General features: G+C 40.3%; 5 protein-coding genes across 6 annotated transcripts in view; 2 read left to right on the plus strand and 3 right to left on the minus strand.

Annotated features, from left to right (window-relative positions):
* Positions 1–5,928, minus strand: part of LOC109961804 (SLIT-ROBO Rho GTPase-activating protein 1-like) — a 35,397-nt gene extending 29,469 nt beyond the window's left edge. Inside the window, exon 1 of the mRNA XM_020602952.1 lies at positions 5,228–5,928. Coding sequence (XP_020458608.1) covers positions 5,228–5,291 — 64 coding nt within the window. The 5' untranslated portion in view covers positions 5,292–5,928. The remainder of the gene's footprint in view (positions 1–5,227) is intronic.
* A 783-nt stretch (positions 5,929–6,711) lies between these two features.
* On the minus strand, positions 6,712–10,544 carry rxylt1 (ribitol xylosyltransferase 1). Its single transcript, XM_020603025.1, has 6 exons — positions 10,377–10,544; positions 10,062–10,250; positions 8,744–8,846; positions 8,332–8,646; positions 8,023–8,193; positions 6,712–7,713 (listed from the first exon to the last, which is right to left on the minus strand). Exons 1-6 carry the CDS (start codon positions 10,516–10,518, stop codon positions 7,311–7,313), a joined length of 1,323 nt encoding a protein of 440 aa, XP_020458681.1. The 5' UTR covers positions 10,519–10,544; the 3' UTR covers positions 6,712–7,310.
* Positions 10,545–10,672: 128 nt separating this feature from the next.
* On the plus strand, positions 10,673–12,456 carry uqcrfs1 (ubiquinol-cytochrome c reductase, Rieske iron-sulfur polypeptide 1). The gene is made up of 2 exons (XM_020603026.1): positions 10,673–11,046; positions 11,734–12,456. Exons 1-2 carry the CDS (start codon positions 10,935–10,937, stop codon positions 12,342–12,344), a joined length of 723 nt encoding a protein of 240 aa, XP_020458682.1. The 5' UTR covers positions 10,673–10,934; the 3' UTR covers positions 12,345–12,456.
* Positions 12,457–13,756: 1,300 nt separating this feature from the next.
* Positions 13,757–15,390, minus strand: zgc:112052 (protein C19orf12 homolog). 2 transcript variants are annotated; one of them, XM_020602963.1, is made up of 3 exons: positions 15,240–15,390; positions 14,695–14,873; positions 13,757–14,524 (listed from the first exon to the last, which is right to left on the minus strand). In XM_020602963.1, exons 2-3 carry the CDS (start codon positions 14,852–14,854, stop codon positions 14,259–14,261), a joined length of 426 nt encoding a protein of 141 aa, XP_020458619.1. In that variant the 5' UTR covers positions 14,855–14,873; positions 15,240–15,390; the 3' UTR covers positions 13,757–14,258. The 2 variants fall into 2 exon arrangements, with proteins under 2 accessions (XP_020458619.1, XP_020458618.1); XM_020602962.1 differs by having other exon boundaries at positions 14,695–14,855; positions 15,240–15,388.
* Positions 15,391–17,689: 2,299 nt separating this feature from the next.
* Positions 17,690–24,942, plus strand: part of uri1 (URI1 prefoldin like chaperone) — an 8,413-nt gene continuing 1,160 nt past the window's right edge. The window contains 9 exon segments of the mRNA XM_020602961.1: positions 17,690–18,143; positions 19,181–19,215; positions 22,126–22,204; positions 22,516–22,651; positions 23,721–23,812; positions 23,900–23,963; positions 24,072–24,520; positions 24,619–24,770; positions 24,852–24,941. Of these exon segments, the coding sequence (XP_020458617.1) occupies positions 18,072–18,143; positions 19,181–19,215; positions 22,126–22,204; positions 22,516–22,651; positions 23,721–23,812; positions 23,900–23,963; positions 24,072–24,520; positions 24,619–24,770; positions 24,852–24,941 (1,169 nt within the window). The 5' untranslated portion in view covers positions 17,690–18,071.

Consider the following 24,942-nt stretch of genomic DNA (forward strand, 5'->3'; position numbering starts at 1 on the left):
AGAAGGCAGCTTCAGCACTCATCACATCATCACATGCTGATGTTTAGTGACACTGGGTTTATAAAAACCATGCAAGACTGATTTAAAGCTAAAATTACTGTTTTCACTCCACATGTCAGTACAGATATCACATCTGTGTGACATCTGGATTGTGTAACATACAGTGATCAACATGTTCATCTTCTGCCATACAGTTGGACATGAATCAGCTATTACTCCTGCCAAGACGGAAGTAATATTTTTAGTTGGGTTGTTCACAGCGTAACTCAAAAGGTAATGAATGGACTTTGATGAAGAGGAAGGGTATCACACCTACAATGTTTCCCCCTGCAACCCCACACCCCCCAACCAATGCATCCCCGTGCACTGAAAACACAGCAGGGAGTTGCATTTTTTGCTGGACTAATGTGTTTTTACGCTCTGTCATACTGCTTTGATGAAGAGGTAGGGTATCACACCTACAATGTTTCCCCCTGCAACCCCACACCCCCCAACCAATGCATCCCTGTGCACTGAAAACACAGCAGGGAGTTGCATTTTTTGCTGGACTAATGTGTTTTTACGCTCTGTCATACTGGCCCAGTTCTGTTATGTACCGATATCATGAGACAGCTTTCTTGATGAGAAATATCATCATGTTTTAATATCATGACATCTTGTGGCACAAGAGATCTCATCACACCCCTACTGATGCACCAAAGCCATTTTGGTGCAAGGCACCATATACGCCGCAAACTTAGACTACGTTCACATTGCAGGCTGAAGTAGCACAAATCCGATATTTTTGCCTCAAATGTGACCCATATCCGATTTCCTTATGACAGTGTGAACAGCACAAATCCAATTTTTTTCTAATCTGGCCCAGGCCACTTTCATATGTGGTCCTAAATCGGATACATATCCGATGATTTGCAATGCAACTTCAGTCTGAACGGTCATGTCGCATTTCATGCGATTTTTATGTCATTGAAATGCGACAGACATCACAATTCTGCGCTGGAGGAGGCGAGGCCATACGCAATATTTGTGCTCTCCTTATTATTACTTTATGTCGATTGCACATTAACTGGTACATCGCTATGCACATGCTATCACGAGCCGCATCCATTTTTATTTTCGCAAACACAGTACGCTGCGTCTGATGTCAGGTCCTCTTCTGCGCATGCGGGTCACCTCAGGGCCGTATACCGTTCACACGAGACAGATGGCAGTCGCATTTAAATGACAGTGTGAACAACAACGCAAAAAAAAAAAATCGGATTTCGGCAAAAAATCTGATCTGAGCATTAAGACCTGCAGTGTGAACGTAGTCATAGTGTGTACATGACATTGGTGGTTCGTGTCTGACTGCCAACCTATGTCGCAGGTCCACTCCCCTGTCTCCTGTCCACCTCTCTGCAACCTACTTACCCCATAAAAAGTAATAATAAAGGCATAATGCCCAAAATGCACATTACCTAAAATACTGTGAGTGTTGGAGAGGCTGTTGACTGTATGTGAGCCCCCTTATGGTAAAAGTGCAAGGCGGTGCTCCTGAGCACTTGAGGTGAAGATGAGCAGAGCTAACAGGTGTAGCGGAAGACACATTGGAAAATGGATTCTAAAGTCTTAAGTAATCCATGAAGGACTGTTAGCACACACTGTTATGTCAGTCTGCATGGGACATTTATTCAGGTGTTGGTGGCATTTAGTAATTGCTTATGTCTACTGTTTTTCTTGAATAACTTTCAAATTAATAATGACATCAATGTGATTCCAAATGGTACAGTAGGTTTTCATGGTGGAGAAATCATATTATGAGGGTCAAACTATCATGGGAATTTTGCTTTTAGGTGTAATGGCATTATAGGGAAACTGAGAACTGATCTGCCTTGGCTGAGGTTTGCACTTTCTGAGTGTTGTCTACTTCCAACTACTTCTAATGTAAATAAACTAATGACTTTCAACTACAAGACAAATCCTATAAATTTAAAAGATAATCACAACCATACCACCTCAGAGCAGCTTCTTGCTTCTAATCCCCCTGCATATAAGCACGGGTAAACCACTCGGTGAGGGTGTGGAGGGGCAGAGCTCTGATTTCAAACTGAAGTGAAGGCAGGTCAAGGAGGGCAGCCTTTATGATGATCCAGGAGAGTTCCCCGGTCACAGGCTGGAGGGGTGCTGCCATCAGAGCTTCAAACCCAGGCCACAATGTGACATTAAAACAACACTTTTCCTCAGAGATAAGACAGCAGTGTTGCTATGCCCTGATCCACCAGTCCACAGAAACACAGGCACAGAGAGAACACCAGTGCATCCACAAGCTTCCCCCTAGACTGGAACCGATGTGCACTATAAAGCACAAATAATTGCGCTGTCTTAACCCAATCTTCTTAATGTTTCTGTTTTCCCACAACAGGCATGAGTCTTGGTGTAGATGTGGATTTTAGCAGTTAGCAACAATTAAACCCCTTTGCCACAAGGCTTTTTCAATAAAGTGAGAATTCCCTTGAACTGGCCAAAATGACTTCATTTTCCTGTCTTCTGTGGGAGGGTAAATAAGAGGGTGTTGGAGGGTACTTAAGAAGTGAATGTCAGCTGAATGACAAGTAGGGCCTGAGAACAGTAGTGTCAGCCATGATAAGGAGGCTTTCAGGCAGCCACCAGAGAAAACTACTTTAAAAACCTCTCATCTATTCACTGGATTTATCTTAATTCAGTTTTATTGATTGATGTTTTTAAAATTTGTTTTTTTATAATTTTTTACATAATTGCCTTTTTCTGCCTGATTGTCTTTTTTATCTGTAAAGCACTTTGAACTGCACTACTTATATTAAAGTTGCTATATAATTAGTTTGACTGATAGAGTAGGACAAAGCTGCTGTCATGACACTGAAAAATACAGAAAATGTATGATTCTCACAAAAAATATTTGTAGACGACTGGGTGATTGCAGATGCCAACAGTTCATCAAAAATCAGGACAGAGGACAGATCAATGTGATTACATAAGATAAGACAAAACTGGCTGCCAGATATTTGTTGCAGTATTGTAAGAATTAGGCCATTTCTGAAACTGTGAGACAGCAAAGATGCACGCCAAAAGATAAACATGAGCTCCTACTGTTCTCGGGGCTGTTTGTTGTTCTTTGTCTTAAGTAATCAATGTCTGTTCACCAGAATCTGCCTCTGGCTACAGCTACACTGCAGATGCGATCCCACTCATTATCACTGCAAACTCTTAACTCATAAAATGCTTTACAGCTGTAAAATCAGGAGCTGCTCTGAAAGAGAATTTTTAGTGTTGAGTGAATGCAAACACCATGTTACTACATTACTATGTATTTTTTCCACTGCTATCCTTATGAGCCTGGTAGCTATTATTCCAAAACAAACAGGGTCTCGCGCTTGCAGGAGCCAACTAAAGACTCTCATTGGCAGGCTTGACAACAAGTATAAACACATTAGGTTTTGTAGAGAAAATAGAGTAGGTCTGAATATGCTGAGTGTCCAAATAAGTAGCATAATGTCTCTCCATGGTTAATTACAGTGAGCACAGCTTATATAAAAACTAAAAGAACTTTATACATTAACAGTGTTAAATGTAACACTAAAATGATCCTCATACATCCTCGGATGTCTTCGTCTAAATAAAACATTTGATATGATTTAAACCAGCTCTCAAATTAACTACCCACAGGTTATTTGCAATGCAAAAAAGAACAATTACAGTGTTTTATGCAAATAGACTGGTGATACCTGTGATGCCAACTCCCCCCAAAATGTTACTTACAATGCATGACAAACTTCAGTGCATTAACATTGGTGCCTCTGAATTGAATTCTGCATTTTCAATAAAGCAACACACCAAAGCATTGATTTACTGAGGCTCCAGCGGTTCTATCAAGCAACAGCTATTCTCAGCAGCATCAGGTTGTTGTTATTATCCCACTGGGTGTTGCAGGGCAAATGGAAGGCTTCGTCACCTCATGTTCAGCATCCCCTCTGACTGTGCATCATCCTCTATTATAGCCTGGAAGCCCTTAGTCATCATCACAGGAAGACGAAAGGGTGCTGAACATTCCTTGCAAATGAGAGCTTGTGCTCAGCCATATGCAATCTTGTAATTCCTCAAGCAGCACTGGTCCCCCCCCCTCCCATTCTTTGGATTTAAGGCTGGATACAGGGACATGAATAGGTGGTATTTCAGCATGCTAACAGGGCTGAAGAACAGAGCTGGTTGGATGGTGGCCAAATCCCCATGGTTACCCTAGAGCAGCAACTGCCTCTTTCCTGTCTGAGATAAACTACCTCTACTCTGTATTCACTGGAGAGGCAGGACTTGAAGGAGACAGAGGACATAAGACAAGTTAGGGTGGCATCATTGCAGTGTCTTGCACAGTTCTAAATCACCTATCTAAATCATTCAGGGCACACAGCAGTTTTATGCTTTAGAGTGAGCATGTGTGGGCTCCTGACTTTAAGCAGGAATACAGAACAATAAAACAGGACACTAGCACAAGCAGCCAGCCCTTTTGAGATGCCCCTAAGAAAAACACAGAGCCCTATTACAGGTATGCCGTCTGAACTTGTGATCTTGTGCTCTTCATCTCTTCAGTTGCATAATCCTGATGTAATGATGTGGGAACAATGCGGTAACTACAAAGTCTCACACCAACACTGTCAGTGATTAAAATAAGGTCCCAACATAATAAAATGCATGGGAGCAAGTAAGAATAGTAAATTATCTCAGCAGATGAAGGCGGCCACCTGACTTGACATACAGCCTGAATATAACAATTTCCTGCTAACACCTGTTAACGACAGTGATCTTCTCTTTGCACCAGTGGTAATTCTGCTGAGCACATTCACTGGCTTTCACGTGCAAAACTACGTAACAAAAGACTAAAAGTCATTTCTGAACTCAATTACCCACCTTTTTATAGTGCTGATTAAGTTCACCCCATTGTAATGTTGACATAGATATCACTGAACTGTATTAGGCCTTTAAGCAACTTTACAAAATTCCAAGTCATGTGAAGATCGGATATTATTATCTATATATTTCTTTACCTTACAGTAAACGCCAGTGAGATGTCATATGTGACCAACTTTTTAAATATAACACACCACCAGTAGCTACTGGCTATGACTGATGAACAAGCCTTGTCCCAATTAGTCTTTTTCAAAGCTGCAAGCGGCTCCGATAAGCACGTCACCAGGCGAAACATTTCATCTCTCCTTACCTTTGACTTGACTCTCATACTCCGTGATGATTTCTTTATCCTTTTTGAACCTTGGCGTGGACATTTTCTGTCTTGCTTGTTGTAAACTTCTTGTAAAAACTGTTTGTCAACAAGCGGGATCCTATAGCAGCCAAAGCATCCCACACAAGACAAGAAAGAAAATGAACGCTCGAGAAAGAAGAAAAAGAATCGCGAGACAAAATGACACAGGATTTAAGTCTGCAACAAGCTCGACTTGGAGCAAGAAAAACGTTTAGTCCTTCATTGTTCCTCTTCCCTCTGGATAAACGGCGGATATACAGCAGGGCCAATGCGCAAATCCTGCTCCAGCCAATGAAACCACTCAACTATCAGAGCAGTCGGCGGCTCGGCGCACTGCTGCTGCTGCTGCTACCACAGAAGAAGAAAAAACAAGCACGCAAGTTTGAGGGGTCTCTGTTGCGACTTTTCGCAGCTCTCTGTAAAGTAGCACCAACAAGCCGTCATGAGGTCTTTGAACTCGATATGAATTGTGAGTGTGCGTGGCTTCTTGGCATTGATTTCCAGTCTGTGACTCGCGCACACACTCACTCCCCCCACCCGCCCCTTGCTCGCTCTCCCTCGACGCTTTCTCCCGTTTCTCCCAACTCCCAGCAGGCTCAGAGGCGGACAGGGCAGGCTGGAGCCAGGCATGGAGCGGAGAGGGAGGGACCTGCATACGCACAGCTAACAGCTAGTGGACACCAGTGGACTGACACTACTGCTCTTAAATCTTTCTTTTTTTTAAGTCAGTCAGTTGTTGGAAGGGACTATAACATTTAGTATGACTAAAGGCCTCTACAGTTTACACATTGGTCTAATGGTTTTTCATGGTATTTGTAATAAATCTGTTTTCATTTCATGAGAAACACTTGAATATGGCATTTACTTTTGGAATATGGCACACTAAATGGAGATAATTACTTTAAAACATTGACACTATTACTTTTTCTTTGCCCGTATTTAATCAAAAAGAAGATCTAATGGATCTGTTTTTTTAATATACAAACATCTGGTGTTGTACCAAGTGGAACACAGTATAATGTAGTTGATAGTATATGTAAGGGCCCACAGCTGCAGGGACCTATACAAGGGCCCGTTAAAATATGCTTAGGGGCCCCATATTTTCTGACTACACCATGCACTCATTTAGATTGCAGCTAAAAGAGGTACGTGTCCCTAAAGGTGATATACATGTCTTTATTTAAGACATTATTGACTGAATTATGCAACAAATACTCAACCCCAAAAACACAAACTCTGAGTAAACCACAATATTGTTTCTCCATGATATTACCTGACTGATATTTCTTTGATAAAAGTTTCAGTTTTACTCCTTTTTTTTTAATCAATTTCAAAATATTTTTGCCTTACATTTCAAATGAAATAAGTGTATCCACTGCAAATTAAATGGTTCACGGCGCCATCTGCAGGAAAAATAAGTCAAACACAGCCACTGCTTCATTAGAACACTCCATTTTACTTTATTCCACCATGTTAAAAAAAACAAACACTCATGCAGCACAGCACGGAAATAAATACAGCAAAAACGTTTTTGTTAAGTTCTGATCAAAAAAGCAAAGCATGCCACAGCAACATTCATTTTCATTCACCAACTGCTCACAATACAAAATAGATTTCTATACCATTTTCAAACAAGGCCTAAAAACACATCATCTTGTTCTACACCTAATCTTTAGTTTCCTAAAAGTCACAATATTAAGTACAAACAACCAAAGATATCAAATATTTTTAAAATAATATTGATTTAAAAAAAAAAAGAGGCAGTTTATCATTCCATAATTGTAAACATTAAATGATAGATGCACAGTAATGTCATGGACAACTTTACAGATCTTAAACTGATTTGTACTGGCAGGTTTCAAGTTTTACTACATGCCTAAATGTTTTTATAATAACCTGCACAAGAATATTACGCTAAACATCACCAAGTTCACTATGCCAGTAGTACATCACATTTCTCCATACACCACAAAATAAATTAAAACCATGTTAAATGGTAACCCAGTTAATCTTTTAAAGGTCTGTTAGTTAAGCCCCACAGTCAGCCGCTTTTGAAGAAAGTCTCCTCGATGACCTCAGTGAACCTCTCCTTCATCTGCTGACGGAAGCTGGCATACCACTCCAACAGCCTCCTCCTCCTGTCCACCCTCTGCTCCTGGTTCATCCCTCTCTCCCTCTCCAAGATGGCCGGCAGCTCCTTCCAGTCACTGACGAAGATGAAGGGTGCACCTGCAGCTTTGAGGAGACGTAGTGGGGAGCTAGGACCTGCTGCACAAGTGCCAGGTGTCAGTACATCTTCTACCACGGGCACTGAGCCATAAGAACAGGCTTCATAGATTCGGTAGCACTCAGTGTTGATCCCAACTGGGCAGAGAGTGAGCTCGCTCTGTGCCAGAGCTGTTTGATAGCGTCTCAGGCTGTCCACGCTCTCCTGAGGGAGCCACCTGAGACAAGTAGGGAGGAAAGGATACTTAAGACCAGTTTAAACTACAGTGATACCCAGTATACGCAAGATACATTCCTGTACTGTCCCAATAAGCTGTAGTTATCTCAACCTCAACTCCACTTTTAACATAACAATCCCAAATAATAGACTGAGGTTCTATGATTAGATAACCAAATAAGCAAAATGTTGCTGGCAATATATACAGTATAGTATAAATGGCAATATATAAATAAGACAGTAATTGAAACACAATATCAAATTTCTACTCTTCCATATTAGTTGGCTCATATGATGGCTAATAACTTACTTCTCCCTGGCAGTGGTGATGCATTCCTTCTCCAGGCCAGACTGTTTCAGCACCTGCATGAGTGTTTCTCTGGAGGAATTTTTGTAAACAGTTCCTAGGAAATTGCAGAGGTATGGCCTGATGGAGGTAATCAATTGGGCATTAGGCCTGATCATAGGGAACTGCCTGTATCTGCATATAAATGAATAGAAGAACATGTTAGACTATTTTTAACCATTTAACAAGGCAACCTGCATAATTTCATGTACTGATGTGGAACATTATGATGTAAAACACAAAGAGACAGAAAGCTACTAAAGGGTGACATACGTGGCGACACCAAGAGGCCACTGGAAGACATCCTTGTCATTGACCCAAGGGCTGTCATACACTAGGTACAGCAGATCCACAAAGCCACCATTTCTCTTTAAGTACGGGCCAATCCAGTCATTTTTGCAGTGCTCGTTGCCCAGCAGGACGACAGCCACATGCGAAACTGTGTGGGATTGTACCAGAGCTTGGACATGCTCCAGCCACCGTGTGGAGTAGGAGACCTTCTGGTGCTCCCGGCCATTCAGAACAAGTACGAGACTGTTCATATCTAGAGGGACATGGCCCTGAACCACAGCAGGACCTGTGTAGAAACTAAAGATGGAGAGGCAAGAAATCAATCTGATATTCAGTCTATTTCAGCAATTGTTGGGTTTGGCAGTTTTTAAACATCCCATCTGCGACTTGTTACCTGAAATCAACATTTCCTAACTGCAGCTCCCCTTCTCTCCATTGTGCAACCTTGTCAGTAGGGTTGAGGGGTCCTTCTAAAATATGTTCCCAAAGGTAAAGGCCTGAGGGGAAAAATAGGTTTAATGCAATTTTCTGTAAGATTTAAAATATCAGCTTGTGTGGTACAGTTATGCATAAATCAGTTTTATGTAGTTTGCGTCTACAGTATGTACTGTAAGTGAACACTCCTGGTATTATCAGGTGTCAGTTATCAATACACAGTTAAATGCACCAAAACGTGGGTGAGCATTCTTATCAAAGTCCAGTATTCATGCTAAATGATGTTTTTACCTATCATCGGGTCCCACAGTGGGCATTAGGCTGTGCCATCATACATGTGCTAGGCACCCATGACACATGACACCAGCCCTAACCTACCTGGTAGGAAACTGTTTCTTTTTAACAAACACTTACGCTGGCCAGTAGACTTATGCTTTTCAAAAACATTTGCTCTAGATAATTTATTACATATTTGCACAGGTATTCTAAACTGTTCAATATGTAAATGCCGTCCATGGTCAAACTGATGTAGTCTGTATCAGTCATTATTAGCCATAATTACATTTGTGTTAATGTAACACATTTAATTCAGTACATTCAATACAACATTAAACATTACTTTAAAATCTATATTTATCTTCATCACATCCCCACCAGATGAATACAAAATATATTTTTGCTATTTATCTACTGCACAAAATCAGAGTGAGGTCAAAACGACAGGCATGCTACAGGACAGCTAACGTAAAGGCCAGAGAGTATGGGAGCCTGTTCCCCAGCCTATTTCTCATCATAATGGCCCAAGTATTGTAGTTTTGTTACTTCTATATGTTTTACATCATGTGCGGCTACATTCACATTTTAAATATAGGCCTGTAATGATTCAAGTGCTTTTTGTACTGTTGCATTGACCATGTCTTATATTTTTTGCCTAGCAATTCAGAAATTATTTGTATTTTGTTTGTCTATATAGTTGTTGATATGAATCAATGACAAAAACCTTAACTCGGAGAGGATTAGAAAATGCAATTTTTAAAGCGTGAATAAATTAAGATAAGCTTGATTTATTCATTCGCCAAATGTGAAAAACAGGTTTGTCCGATTTTTTTTTCTATATAATTTTTGACAGGCACAATTATGACAAAGTTTTTGTTTCTACTTGAATGAACATGTGGATGAAAACTGCCACTATAAAGTCACAGTACTGCCGTTTTGTGATGACAGCACAGACTTTGAAGCCTGTGGCAGCTTAATAATATCTTAAAACCACGACTTACCTATGGCAGCTTTCCCCCAGATTTGGACCTTGTATCTTTTGGGTTTGTTTTTGTCAATTCGCCCCAGGTACTGTTTGAAGGCCTCTCTCTTTTTGCTCAGAGCAGAGTTGTACTCCACCTGTTCATCTTCCCACGGATTCCACTCGTCTGCTATAAGAGGTAAGACAAGACCTCCATCTCTGACACCACCTGTATACACAGTACACGATCCTCATTTAGTTTATCGGCATATAAATAATCTGAAAAGGAAAATGAGACCAGTGTTTAATTGGCAATTTATGTGACAGAAGTTAAATTACGGTTAAGTGAAATTACCCGAGGGTGCTCCTAACTTTACCACCCTGTGAACGCGGGAGATTACTTTTGTACTGAAGAAGACATTATATGCAGCATAGAGTGAAAATGCCACATATGCAAAAATAATGAGAAGAAATAGTTTTCTTTTTGGTATTTTCATGTTTGCTTTATTTTCTTTTTTCTTTCTTTCAGGTTACCATTGTGTAGCTCGTCTCCGTATTTTGTGAGAGGGCCTATGTTTACATCACGAAGACCCCTCGATCCAGCTGACTTAGATAAATGCCAGTACTAAATTAGCAGTTATTGTAATTTTTCTACAATTTTGTATGAAACTCTCTTCATATGCAAATATATGTGGACATTTTAGTATTAGTGATAACAGTTAAACTGTATAACAGTGCGATATATTTAGGAGGAAAACACAATGGACGTTAAGCTCAGTCCGCACGTCAATCGGAACGTTGCAAAGGCGGAGCGAGTTTCTGGTGAACCAGATCGGAGTGTTGCACTTAAAAATTGTACACCCAAGGTCGTGCTTCCCAACGGCGGGGTAGAAGTCTCTTATTTTGGGTAAAGATGATGGCTATTGCCGCTCGTCTTGGGGCTGTTTCCCCGTACCTGCAGGCAACAAAGCACGCGGTTAAAAATCAGCTGTTTCGTGGAATTCAAGAGTTTGAGCCTGCTGCTGGTAAGGCCGGATCACAGAGGCTATCAACATTAGCCATTTTGTGCTATGCTGCGTACTGTAGCGGTAAAAGCAAATAGTGACGCATTACTCAATAATTGTCATTTCTGTATTAGACGTGTAAATTGGTGTGTATGTTTTTAGGCCGCCGTTCTTGTCTGTCAGCTAAAACTATTGCTAACAAATGGCTGTGGCTAGCAGAACATAGAAGTCTGTTATCTGAACGAGAGGGTCACAAAAAGCCTGATATTGACAAGTGAGGTGACCTAAACATTTATGTTCACCAGATAAACATGATCGGATATTCTTTATGGGATGTGGGCAAAGGAATTTATATTATGAAAAAGACTGGTATGATGCTGTGTGAAGTATAGAAATTACTTCAATTTAATTAAATGTGATGTCCCAAAGTGTTTTTTTTTATTAGTATTATTTATTTGCTGTGTTGATAGGGGAGTTATTGTATTTCCAAGGTCACATGACTACATTCATTATTAGGTCTACTATTAATTAATCCTTGAATAGGAGAATATTGTGATGTGTTGACATTCCAACGTGTGAAGGAGAAATGTAGTAAATGAATTAAATCCTAAATATTACACAATGACAGAAATGCAGTTTTTGCTGATACTGTAGTTTACAGTCTAATGTTGCCTCTCGTTCTAAAACTGAATCACATCTTGTTTCCAGCTCCTGGAGGAACCCGCCTTGCTCACACAGACCTTAAGATTCCTGACTTCACAGAGTACCGCCGTCCCGAAGTTATCAACCCCAATAAGTACTCCAAGGAGAGTGGGGACGAGAGAAGGGCCTTTTCCTACCTTATCACTGGAGCAGTCTCTGTTTTGGGCCTCTATACAGCCAAGACAGCAGTCGTCCAGTGGGTCTCTTCCATGAATCCAGCAGCTAATGTCCTGGCCTTATCCAAGATTGAGGTCAAGCTTAGTTCCATCCCTGAAGGCAAAAACATGACCTTCAAGTGGAGAGGGAAGCCCCTGTTTGTCCGTCATCGCACAGAGAAGGAAATCGCCATAGAGGAAAGTGTGAGCATCGCAGAGCTGCGTGACCCCCAGCATGACAAGGACAGAGTGATCCAGTCCAAATGGCTTGTTGTTATTGGTGTGTGCACCCATTTAGGTTGTGTGCCCATCGCCAATTCAGGAGAATACGGAGGGTACTACTGTCCATGTCATGGCTCCCACTATGATGCTTCAGGGAGAATAAGAAAGGGACCTGCTCCTTCGAACCTGGAGGTTCCTGACTATGAATTCCTTGATGATGACACAATCAGTGTTGGCTAAATACAGGAGTTGTATCTCAGGTCCGCTCTGTCATGTGCATTTTTGATTGCTCTGTGAAAGAGTTTGGAGTGGCATATATGTATTTACTAATAAAGGCATATTTCCATCTGCATTATTGAGTTATTGCATCGTATCCCATTTAAAAAGAGGTTTATTTTGATCTCGAGTCACTGGGATTAACACTACTCTGTTACACTAGACTTCACACTACTTGTAGCATTTAGAATGGTGGTATACATTTAGGATTTTGCTAATAACATTAGGTAACACCAAAAGTTTTGAAGTTAATGCTCCACAGAAAAAGGAAGCAAAGTATAACCCACAGACATAATTTAAGTGCAGAAAATAAATCAACACAAGAAAAACGAGAAGTTTATCAAATATAGCTTGAGTTGCACTAGCCTCTAGCCTATTCATAGAATTATAACATTTGTTCCAGCCACGTCCCTTTATAGGGCCATCTATTAATTTATGAAGTTATCATTCAGGCTAATTTAAGGTCTACAGAGATTTGCTGTAATGTAGACCAGACCCTGAAAAACTAAAGCATAGACATGAAGCTCACTCAAGTATTACACCTGTTAGTTGCAAACACTACACTAATGTGTTCTATGCCTTTTTTAGAGGGTAGTCACGGCCTGTTTCATGCCTACATGGAGTTAATTTATGGTTGGCAATCATACAGATGAACACAAGAGGCCAAGGAACCCTGAGGACAAACATGATTATGCAGAAAAGGCAGCAGCAATCCCAAAAGTGTATAAAGAAAATCTGTACATATTTGGAATGCGTATGTGTTACACAACCACAGCAATGTTTTGTTGGTTTTATTAGACAGTGTAGAGAGAGATGCAGAGTCAGGGTTGTTAGTGCTGTAATGTAGACCAGACCCTGGTAAAAATTATAGCATAGACATGAAGCTCACTCAAGTATTACACCTGTTAGTTGCAAACACTACACTAATGTGTTCTATGCCTTTTTTAGAGGGTAGTCACGGCCTGTTTCAAGCCTGTTTTATTAGACAGTGCAGAGAGAGATGCAGAGTCAGGGTTGTTACATACAACAAGGGTCCCTTGCCTGGGATTTGAACCATGTGCCTCCACTGTTCAACCACCAGACACCCCCAAGCAACTTTAATAATGTTTAGAGCCACAGAATTCAGATATAATTTATTCTGGACCATTTTGAACCTTGAATCCCGGGCCTGTTATTCCTGACACATGCATACTTTATTTGTTCTTATCACCCTTTTTCATTTAAATGGGTCAGTGTTATATAGAAAACATGCCAATTTTATTCCAGAAATGCAAGGAAGATCTCAGAACTCGCACTACAGTGTAACTGTTAGATCACAGATGGATTAAAACCTGATGGATAAAGTATGCCATGCAAAACTGCACTAAACAGTGAAGTCCGTCAACTTTTTTGTTTTTATTAAAGAAGTCATTTAAAGCATTAAAACATTTGGATTGACCCAAAGATCGCAATACAGTATACTGGACACAGATGGTGGGAAACTCTGGCACTTCATAAGTTCACATCAAATCAAAACATTTCACGCTATACAACTGGTGCTCACTCAATGCATAATCATGTGTCTAAATATGACAATAAACTGTACGTTTTGAGAGCAGTGCTACACTGTAAAGCCAGATTGATTATCAATACATTAAAGACTTAATGAATAATGCCTTCTACTGAGAACTGCACTTCCCATAATAAATTAATGCAACTATACAGCTGTTTTAAGTCATAATGTACTAACCCCCTATTAACCAGGGTCATCTGTTGCCATGACTGTGATGGTGTCTGTGCAGTTTTATAATATGTGGTTTCATATTTGATCACAAGTATCTCCAGCTTCATAAAAACAGTTCACATTAGTTAGGCCTCCGAGTCAAGTTTTCTAATGTTTTAATCCACATAGCGCACCTCTGCTTGGAGCTCCTTGGTGACATATCCAAGAAGAGCGCCTGTGAGCTGCTGCTTCAGGGTGGCATTGCCCATAACCAGAGCAGTTAGCTGGACTAAATCTGTCCACTGAATATCACCCAGGATGATCATGAGATCGTCATAAAGCTTCTGCTGCTGCTGAGGACTCAGTTCCATGATGATCTGAGGCAGTGGTTTGAACTGCCCACTGGTCAGCCAGCATCCCAAAAGGCCTCCGACAGCACCGCCTGCAGGGAAAGTGGGTTTCAAAGTTCTAATAGACATTTGCAATTAATCAATTGTCAATTGATTCTGTAGCAATACAGAATATGTAAGGTGATTCCAGTTCACCAGTTTTCATAAAATGAGACAAGATAATTATAAGTATTAAGTTAGAACTGTTGCATTTTACACTTACCGACTGCAATACCAAGAGGGCCCCCAACCAACCCTCCAGCAAAGGCCAGTCCCCCAGCTGCTGCTGCCCCCTTCCCTGAGCCTTTCACTGTGGTCTGGACTTCTTGATTGACAGATAACTCACAACACAGCTTCATGACATCATCAACTCGATGGTACATGCTGTGGATCACGTTTGTACTTTTAGAAGACATGACAGAAATTGGAACTGTAAACTAACATTATTCACCTTTAAAATGTGTATAGAGAAATACGTTATTTGTTGTTGGATAGTCACAAACATACAATTTATAAAATCACATTAGACACCGACATACACCTCGCAAAAGGTAGACGAAATACGATCCTTCATTACCCAGTAATACATTTGCCTAATGCTTTATTAATTATATTATATTAAAGATGGCAATAGACATGATTGCATCAGAAAGCATTGTAAGGCCAGGCTAGTGTTATGCTAAACAATGGGTTCCGCTTTCTACAAAATATTAAATGACTATGAAGTAAAGCCTACTGTAATAACCTCAGTAAATGTAATTAACATACCTTGCTTTGTCAAGAAATCCTCATTTACAGTTGTCTTTTAATACTATAATAATTCCAACCATGAACCGACTTCCCCTTATTTCTGACCGGTATGATTTTGCTTGCCTATGGTCGCAAAGCTAGATGGGAAGGACAACAATGCCGCATTCAGGGACATTCGACCTATCCCGATTTTTCTGGGGTTTTGTGGGAACATAACCAACATAGTTTTAACTTATTATCTTTAATGTCTAATGTGACTGTAAATCATTGAAAACTCTTATCCACACACTTCATTAAAAGCGTATTTAACAGAATTGATAAGTAGGATATTGACAATAAGAGAATGAGAAGAGGAGGAAATTCACATACACTTTGAAATCTTCTTCATTTGTTTATAAAAGATATTTTTACATTCAACATGTTTTCTTGTAAATTGAGAAATCATTGTGGAAGACCTAACTGCCTATCATGAATGAATGTGTAGGCTAGTAAGAAAATAATGTGTTAATTAAAACCTTTATAAATTAACCTAGATATTTCGTTTCTGTCTTGATTATATTAAAAAGTTTAAACTGATGATTTTTTTTATACATAAAAATGTTTTAAAGGGTTAGGATTGGGGTTAAGGTTGTCTTTTCAAATTAATGGTTATATTAAATGGGCTCTTGCAACCAAACTAAATATTTAGTGCTTGGAATGTTTTATATGGCTAAGAATGGATGATTTTGTGTTTTGGAGGGTTCTTCATTCTTGTTTCACAGTCACCTAGTGCGTTATTTGCATTTGGTATCTTGTAATTGTAATATTTCCGACAATATTAAAAGCAACAAAGGCAGCCAATGAGAACCGAACAAGCAGGGGCTGGTAACAAGAGGAGATTACGTTCATGCTCTGAAACCGAACTTGTTCGTCGCAGCTGTCCCGTCAATTTTATTGCATCTTTACACATACTGGCTATTATATAGCTTGTATGTTTTAGCATTAGCCGTATAATACTGGCCTTCGCACAGCTAAAGGCAGACCCACCGGTGACATGACAAGATTTGAATTTAAACCCACAGTTACTGTTTTAAATGCATACGTTTGTGAAAAGGGGCTGTGCATACTACGTTACCGACGGCCGATCGCTACAGTAGCATTTATGCAGCCACAGCACGTCTACTGTTTACATTCTTGCATTCGTCCACTTTTACCCAGAGTACACCGGGAGACAGAAGCAGCTGAGTTAAGATCACTTCATTTGGCTAAAAAACGGAAAATACAATGTTTTGTCTTCAAAATAGAAGCATGAAACAGGACTGAAGAAAGAAGACACTGCTTTAGCAACGTAAACACAAAAACGTGATCATCTTATAAAACATGCAATAGCCTAATAGGCTATAAAACTAAACTACCCAAGATTCTTGACCAACTACAAAAAAAAAATGCTGCACACACAGTAAGGCATCAATAACAAACAAACAAAAACCAGAATACAACAGTACAGTGATAACACAGCAGTAAATTTAACAATGCCCATTCTGTAAAATAAGTATTTTTATTGTAACATTTTGCTCCAGTAGTGATTTGCCAGTCTGGCAAAGGTGGCAACTGACAAAAGTCCCCATAATCCTAAGAGCCTTAAAGTCCCAAGATCACTGTGCTAGTGTTGTGGTAATGTACTTAATTGGTATTTTGTGCTAAAATATTATCTGCCCTTGATGTCCCTGTTTTAATGAGTGACTTGTGCCAAAATCTGTTTTAAGGCCTTCAATGGCTTCAGTCATTTTAGTTTTAGCACATGTAACAATACATTACATTTTTGTGTATGGTTACATTTCCGCATTCAGTATCATGTAGCCTACATACGGCATACATTACATTTACATTTCCACATTCAGTATCATGTAGCCTACATACGGTATTAGCAAGTGTGGTGTTAGATATTAGTAATTGTTAGACCTTAATCTGTTAGCAATGCAATTTAGTACGATTTAAAGTCTGCTCTAGTCTGTTTTGTTTCAAGGTTAGCAGACAGAATGTTGATTCTGAAAAGTGAACCATGACACCAATTCCTTTCCTGTATTAATCTTGTGTTAGAATATTATGTCTGAATAAATGAATGAATGCCTTAGCTACACACCACGTGACAACAGACACACACATTGAGATTGTTCATTTTGTTATGACTAGGTAGAAATGCAGCTGCTCCAAGCATGTGGAGCTCTAGATAAGAGATGGAGTCTGAACCTGGGTTGTGTTTGTCATTTTTTCTTGTGGTTAAAATAAATCAGCACTAAATGAAGAAAGACTGACTCCTTCGTTATTCAGAGCTGTCCAATTAAAGAACTGGGGTATTACAGTGGAGATTTTGAATGCAAAAGTTTCCCTATACTTGTTTAACTAGTAATTTTAGTATTTTTGTAAATTTACGATTTCAATTACAGCTGTGCTTTATTTTATTTTAGTATTTATAGCAAATACTACTTTGCAGAACTGTAAATTGTCCTATGAGGTGGTTTATTTTGAATGTTTTGACCGGTAGTTCCGGTGTTATTCGTAGTGTTTTGACGGTGTGGACCGAGGTGAATGGCGCAGCGAGAGTGACGAGGAATATTCGCTAATCTTTGGATATTGAAGTCGCGGATATTTTTGGAAATCATGCAGAAAAATTGAAATGAGAGGGTGAAATGATATCACTTTCGAACGTGTGGATACCTATCACTGGCCCATTGATGAACACGAGCAGAACGGCTCCCAGGAATAGCTGCTGCTGCATTCATAAACACTTCTTTAGGACTCACAACGACCCCTGAGCTTTGTTTTGGGGCCGACAACACCATAGATTCCTGTTGTGCACGTGGGTTGACAATGGCTGACACAGGTGCAATGAATATAGAGCGCCTCGGCGGAGTTGTCAGACTCCGAGAGGAATATGAGAAGGTAAGGTAACCGGTCAACGGCAAACATGCTGCTTGCTAACAGCTTAACTAATGTGTTAACTAGCCAACAGCACAGTCAACAGCTGGCCACGCGGTGAACCAGTGAGTGGGTCCCCACATGTTTTTCACATTGAATGCAGACGTTTCTACACTAACTGTGCATTTCAAAGTTGTACGTTTGTTGTTGTGACTGTCCGTTTTCGAGAAGTTTCCTCACTGGCAGCCATGTACATATTCAGCTTCATGTTTAGATGTTGCACGGAGAAAGCTGTGTTTAGTTTCGTTTCTCGTAACTTCTCTGCTCATGGTGTTGGTTTTACTTTATATATATATAGATATATTAGCCTCCAGCCTTTGGCAAACTGACTTTTAATGTATTCATGCATTGCCACCTTGAGCTAGATAGTAATTCTATCATGTGACCCCCACATAGCCCCCCTTTAGGTCCCAGATGTTACAAACAACGTAGTCTTGGAAATGTAACTTTTGCATTACTAATATGTACAAATCTTACACTTAGAAGGTTGAAACTGTAATCAGGACTGCACTTTCTTGTAGCATATTTTACAGTCCAGCATTCAAATGTTTTGATTTGGGGCGTGTGTGTGTGGCCAGCTCTGAAACCACTTCAGACAGATTGCCTTAAACTTTTATGTAAACACTTGGTTTACATAAACTTTATCTGCCATCATATATCAAACTGAAGCAGTGTTTGTGCAGATGTCTGGGCCATTTGGATGGAGTTTTGACAGCTGTGTTTGTCTCCTTCTCCTGCTTTTCCTGTCTTTTGTCTGTTTCTGCTTTTGTGTCTTTAACTTAGACACAATATTTATCATTTGTGTGTTTGCATAGTAGTATTTGCAGCATCACAGTCAGATGAAAGCACTTAACAACAAATGTTTTTGAGATTCTGAGTGTGGCAGTAATAATGGTTGCCCTTTCCCATAACCCCTTTAGGCTGCCAAAGCCTTGGCACAGGAGTGTAGCTTGCATGCATTTTCACTGTGATACATACTGAAATTATTTGTCCTAAAACAGGTGGTGAAAGACTGTGAAAGTCAGATTCAGCACTGGTAAGTGGTCTTATACCTGTATAGCGCTTTTCTATGCATTACAGCACGCTCAAAGCTCTTTCACACTCTTTGCCCATTCACACACTGGTGATATCACTGGGAACAACTGGGGGTTGTGTCTTGCTCAAGGACATGTTGACTGGAGACTGGAGAGGTTGGGAATCGAACCCCCAACCTTCTGGATAGGAGACAACCTGCTCTACCGCCTAAGAGACTGCCACCCCCTCATTAGCATAAGCACTAAGAAAGTCCTGTGTATTATTTCAGCAGTTAAATAGTGATACATTCTAAAGGGGCTTTTTTTTTCTTACATTTAAGTTAATTATAAAAACTCTTGCTGTCACTCACAGTGCCCAAGCCCAGCAGGTCAAAACACCTTCTAATATGAGTCTTGGAAATACAGCAAATATGTGCATCTGTGCAAAGAAAAGTGAGTTAAATGCTCAGTATTATTATAACCTTAAAGAGAACTGAATTCATAAGTCCTGTTCTGCACAAATTGTAACCTATAAAATATGAATGAGGTAAGTCACAGCCAAGCTTTTGAGAGGACCAGCACTAGCCCTGCTGCATCTGCTTATCTCTGAGTGATCTATAAATCTGAATACAACCAATTTGAAAAGGAAATTAAATGAATATTTCACCCAGAAATGAAGCTTCTGTCATTATCGGCTCTCCTTGTTGTCAGGGAAGTTTTTGTGTTCATTCATTTTGTAATAATAACCACGAGTTTGCCTTCCACAATTAATCAGACGTGATTCTTTGGAGTATTGTTGTTGTGCGTTTAGAGTGCCAGCTCTGGTCAAAATCAACAAATTAGACACTCCATGACCAATCAGAGGCATTTGTTTCAAGTGTGCCATATTTAGCAGCTTATTTCTGAATCCCAAACACAGTTGCAGTGGAAAGGAAGAGCACTTTCAGTACACAAGAAAACTTAAGGGCCCTGCACAGCCACACAGTAGTTTACATTTATGAACAGCTGGCTGGGCAAAAGACAATTTTCCACCTTTGTAGACAGTAAAGTTTAATCCCATTCTATTCCACTCCATTAGACCTCTGCTCAGTTTGAAGCTGGGGCAGAGCTAAGGTGAGAGATGTCACCAAACACAGGTCTTTATTTCAGTGGCAGCCATTTTGACTTGTCACCTCAGAAAAAAGCACGAGTATTACTGATAACTGTGTTGCAGTAACTCACGACGACACCAGGAACATGATACTGAAGCAGCAAAATGAAACTGAGTCATTAGTGAACATGTAATTACTTTCACTTGTGCTTGTCCTACTGTGCCAGTCTAGTTTTATCTGTCAGGGCCTGTCAAATTGATAAAAAAGTGTTGGTTGTCCCACATGAACAGCTAAAAGGAGAGTGAGGAAGATGTCATTCAAGCACAGACTCACAGTCCTGAGAAGAGCCCTAATCAGGTACACCAGTTTACATGGACCATGACTGTTTGGACTTGACTACAGTGTAGCATTGTCACACCAGTCATTGAGTATTAGGGTAGTAGTAGGGATTACAAAGCAGTTACTAATGGTAGTAAGGACAATATAAGTGCACTAAGTGGTGACTTTTTCAGGCTTAAAAAAGCAACAAAGCACCGTAAAATCTTTCTTGCCAGAATTTTGCAGTATATCATGTCTTTGTCTCTAAATTGTGCAGTAATAATGCACCTACAGTCTGTTGCATACCACACAGAGCACACTTGATCAGTTTGAATGGTTAAAAATGATTTCTAGGCCTTTATTGTAGTATCACTTTGACTTTTCTTAATAAGAAAAGCACAGATTTTTAACAGTGCCTCTGTTCTTTTAAAGTGTCCCAGTAGTTGTGACAGTGTGACTGAGCTCATGCACAATACCAGGGCCCTGAAACTGAAGCAGCTATGATCGATTCACTCCTTACTCGTGTGCTTTTCAAACGTCATAACGGGTTTTGTGAAAAAGCCCTGTGTGTCATGACACAACTTTGGGACATTTTACCTCTCTGTTGTATGTTTACGTCATGCTTACACAGCTTCCTTAGTCTTATAAAAATACCGTATCAATTGCCGAACCTACGTCAGTGTGTTCTCCTCTCTGCTGCTGTAGCTCTGAACTGTCTGATTTCTTAAATGGACTGGAGTCACTCCAAAATCCAAAGACATCTGGATTAATATCATAGAAGAAAACCAGGAAATATTCATTTAAGAAGCTAGAACCAAGTTTTCATTGATTGTAATATCTCTTGTTAAATTCCAGTAGCTCCTCCATCTTTAAACTCGTCCTCTCTATTAAACTTTTGAGTTGCATGTACTTATTTTGTTTGTTTGTTTGTTTTTATAAAGTTTTGAGGGCAGGCTTGTGCATTTCCAATATGAATCCATTGCTCTTGTATTGTGTTTTGTAACTATATGCCGCAAGTAAAATGCTTGGATGGAAAGATATAATTCTGAATGTGGTACATTAAATCCTCCAACTCTTGAAAATGTAAACCATTCCTCTAATTCTGAGATTCCCCCCCTTGCATATGAAATTTGTAGTAGTGGAATATTATTGTTTCCATTTCAACTTATCCCAAAATAAGTCGAACAAACCAAATTAGAGAGCAGCTGCTTCAGAGAAGAGCTGTGGCTTCAAACAAATAAACATTTATTTGAATAGTAGTTGGCCTTTGTACTCTGAAAGATGCCTCAAATTTAAATTTAATTCTTTATCTTGAAAATTACATGTCTGCAAACAGGAAACAGAAATATAAACAAACATTTCTCAACCAGTTATGTGATTTTTAAGCTAAAGAATAAATGTTAAGCTTGAGGTATCTGTCAGTGCGAAGGCCCATTTTAATTTTGTTAGTTGAACCCCTGCTGAATGCACCTGACTCGTACCTGGAGCGTAGCCTAACATCACTATAAATCCATGATTTTGCAGGAAGAAGGTGTCAGGTGACTATGAAGCCCTGAATGATCGTCTTAAAACTCTTCCAGATCAGCTGGCTTATGACATCATGGTGAGCGTTAACCTTGTTTAAAATACACGGGAAAGAACACACGCACACTGTTGAGCATCTTTTGCACTGTGGGTTAATTTTAAGATGAATTCCTGTTGCAAATGGCAGGTTTATCATTTACCAGTGTCATGAGGTGGGCTGATATTCTTAACTTTGCAGAAGCTGGCCCTAAATATAATTCTTTCTACTACTGACACTGAAAGTTTTATTTCTTCTTTTCTCCTACTTTCATGTTCTCATTGTGCCACCTGCTCTGTTTTAATAATTTTTCTTCCGTTCTGCTCTTGTTCCGTCCACTGTGCTGTAAACAGGTGCCGTTCGGCCCCCTGGCCTTCATGCCCGGGAAGCTGGTGCACACCAATGAGGTCACAGTGTTGCTCGGTGACAACTGGTTTGCCAAGTGCTCTGCCAAGCAGGCTCAGAAAATTGTCGATCACAGGATGAAATGTGAGTCTGTGTTTGAAATGACTGTTTCCCGTCCTCTCTCAAAGCAGATGGCTCTGTTTAGTTTTATTGTGCTCACCAAACACTGCTGTGCTTCATCCAGCAGAGGGTATCGGTGCATCATGTCTAGAAAGCTTGTCTGAACACTGAAGTGACAAACTTGTGCTTATCTCTAAGAAACTTTTTGTTTATAACTGTGCTGTGAAAAGATTCTGTAACTGTAACACAGTTTGAAATAACTGTACTGAAGTGTTGCATGAGTTTCACATATGCAGGATACTTTAATCCGCATGTGGCTAAAGGCTTGCACATAACACCAATGTCACTGCCTCTGTTGAACAGGAAATCTTATGACAGAGATTCATGCCTTTTCCTGTCCTGTGGTGAAGTTTAGTCCTGTCAGTTTTTGTTTGATCAGGAGCAAGAAGAAAAAAATAGCGAATTCTAACATGGGTAACACGTAGCTATTGTATATTTTCTTGTGTGTTTCCCTGCTGCTCATTCTATATCTGAAAATCTCATATCAAGTCAAATGGGCCCAAGTAACGATCTCTGATGTGAACATTATTACAATGTGTAGTGAAGCAGAAATGTGCTGCTGCAGCCCATCCGCAGCCGTCTCCCTCTCCCCTCCTATCTCCTGACCCTGCCCACCCTGCTATTACAGAGCTAAGTGCTGTAATACAAACAGAGCTGGCTGAAATGTGTCAGACAGCGGCTGAGTTGTCAGGCCTTCTGTGTTTGACCTTTCCTCACTTCCAGTTGATGCACTGACTGGAGGGGCTCCCGATCGCCATGGAAACAAGGGCCCTCTGCTGCTATTAGTAAAAGGGCTTAATTGTTGTGAAGATTTAATGATCCGGAGTAGTATTCAGGGCAGAAGATATTATGAACTGTTTGTGTCATCATTTTTCACCCCCCCCAACTTGTTTAAGACTTTAACTCTTTCACAGCTAGTTATCATTGCTGTGTTGATGTCACTATTCACATGTAGCTCTTGCACAGCAGGCTTTGTCAGTCTGCCTCTAACTCTCTCAGAGAATTTTGATGGTAATGCACCTTTATTCTGCAGATCTGACGGGAGAACTTGATGATCTCTCCAAGACTATGAAAAACTCTGAGGCCAGAGTTGGGTTTACGGAGGATTTGGCAACCATCTCAGCCGTATGTTGCATTACCTCCAGCTGTCTCATAGATATATTACATTAAGTATAAATGGGGAAAAATATATTGACTGGTCTTTTTCTTTAGAGTAAAGGGGACTATGTTGACATCAGAGAAGAAGGTGGAAACAATGACACTATTGGCACCAAAGGTATCGTTTTCAGCCTTTCTTCTGCCCTCATTTTAATTTAACCCATTCTATACAACTGTGATTGACATTTAGCTTAAAGTTTCTCTTCCATTTTGTCCTTTTTAACAGGAAGGCAAAGAATAGCTCACAAACCACATTCTATGCCCAAGCTGGATGTGGCATTGGATCTAAAAGAGGAGGATGAGGAGAATGAAGGAGAGAGCAGAGATGGAGGGAGCAGAAAAGGCGTCATGACTGAGGAGGAGTTGTGGGCTAGACTGGATGAACTTGAGAAACTGGAGGAGCTACAAGATGAGCAGGACAGGTACATGGACACAGTGGGCGAACGTTTGTCGGACATGAATGGTGAGGACACATCATCCTCATCCTCAGAAGAAGAGAAGGAGACAGACGCTGCCTCTCCTGTAAATGGACTGAGTCTGAAGCCAAGCTGGAGTTCCATGCCTCACAGTAAGGAGCCACCCAGCAGAGCCAGGAAGGAGGAAGCATGTGATGAGGAAGAGGAGGACAACTGTTTCCCCACCATCTTTTTCTCTCACACAGTTGAACCCAAGAAGGTAAGAGTGATTTAGGGTATTGGCTCTTTTGTCCTTTTCTTTAAAAATACTTTTGTTTTTATGGCTCTTCCCTTTACTGCCTCTGCGTTTTGCTTCAGGTGAGGATAAACACGGGAAAAAACACCACGTTGAAGTTCAGTGAAAGAAAGGAGCAGAAAGAACATTCAAAGAGGAAGAAGAAAAACGGGCACAGCAATGGTCACTCCCATCACGAGATTCACAAAATTACAACACCATCAGACATTTACAGGTAAAATAACGCAGGAGAGCTGGGCCTGTTGAAATGTTTTGGAGTTACTTAGTGGCACTGGCTGCATGTTGTTTTCATCAGGTTGTTTGTGGATGTGAAGAACGGGGAACCCATTCCCCGAAAGTCCATCCTAAAATCGCGGAGCCGAGAGAACAGTGTGTGCAGCGACACA

The sequence above is a fragment of the Monopterus albus genome, unplaced genomic scaffold (assembly GCF_001952655.1).
Source record: "Monopterus albus unplaced genomic scaffold, M_albus_1.0 scaffold59.1, whole genome shotgun sequence".
NCBI classification, from domain to species: domain Eukaryota; kingdom Metazoa; phylum Chordata; class Actinopteri; order Synbranchiformes; family Synbranchidae; genus Monopterus; species Monopterus albus.

Coding starts and splice junctions, on each gene's coding strand:
- rxylt1 (XM_020603025.1), bottom strand. CDS start 10,518: ATGAAAATACCAAAAAGAAAACTATTTCTTCTCATTATTTTTGCATAT. Junction 8,647..8,743: donor TTAGGAAATGTTGATTTCAG/GTAACAAGTCGC, acceptor CTCCATCTTTAG/TTTCTACACAGGTCCTGCTG. Junction 8,194..8,331: donor TGGCCTCTTGGTGTCGCCAC/GTATGTCACCCT, acceptor ATTTATATGCAG/ATACAGGCAGTTCCCTATGA.
- uqcrfs1 (XM_020603026.1), top strand. CDS start 10,935: ATGATGGCTATTGCCGCTCGTCTTGGGGCTGTTTCCCCGTACCTGCAG. Junction 11,047..11,733: donor AGAGTTTGAGCCTGCTGCTG/GTAAGGCCGGAT, acceptor TCTTGTTTCCAG/CTCCTGGAGGAACCCGCCTT.
- zgc:112052 (XM_020602963.1), bottom strand. CDS start 14,854: ATGTACCATCGAGTTGATGATGTCATGAAGCTGTGTTGTGAGTTATCT. Junction 14,525..14,694: donor CCCTCTTGGTATTGCAGTCG/GTAAGTGTAAAA, acceptor CTTTCCCTGCAG/GCGGTGCTGTCGGAGGCCTT.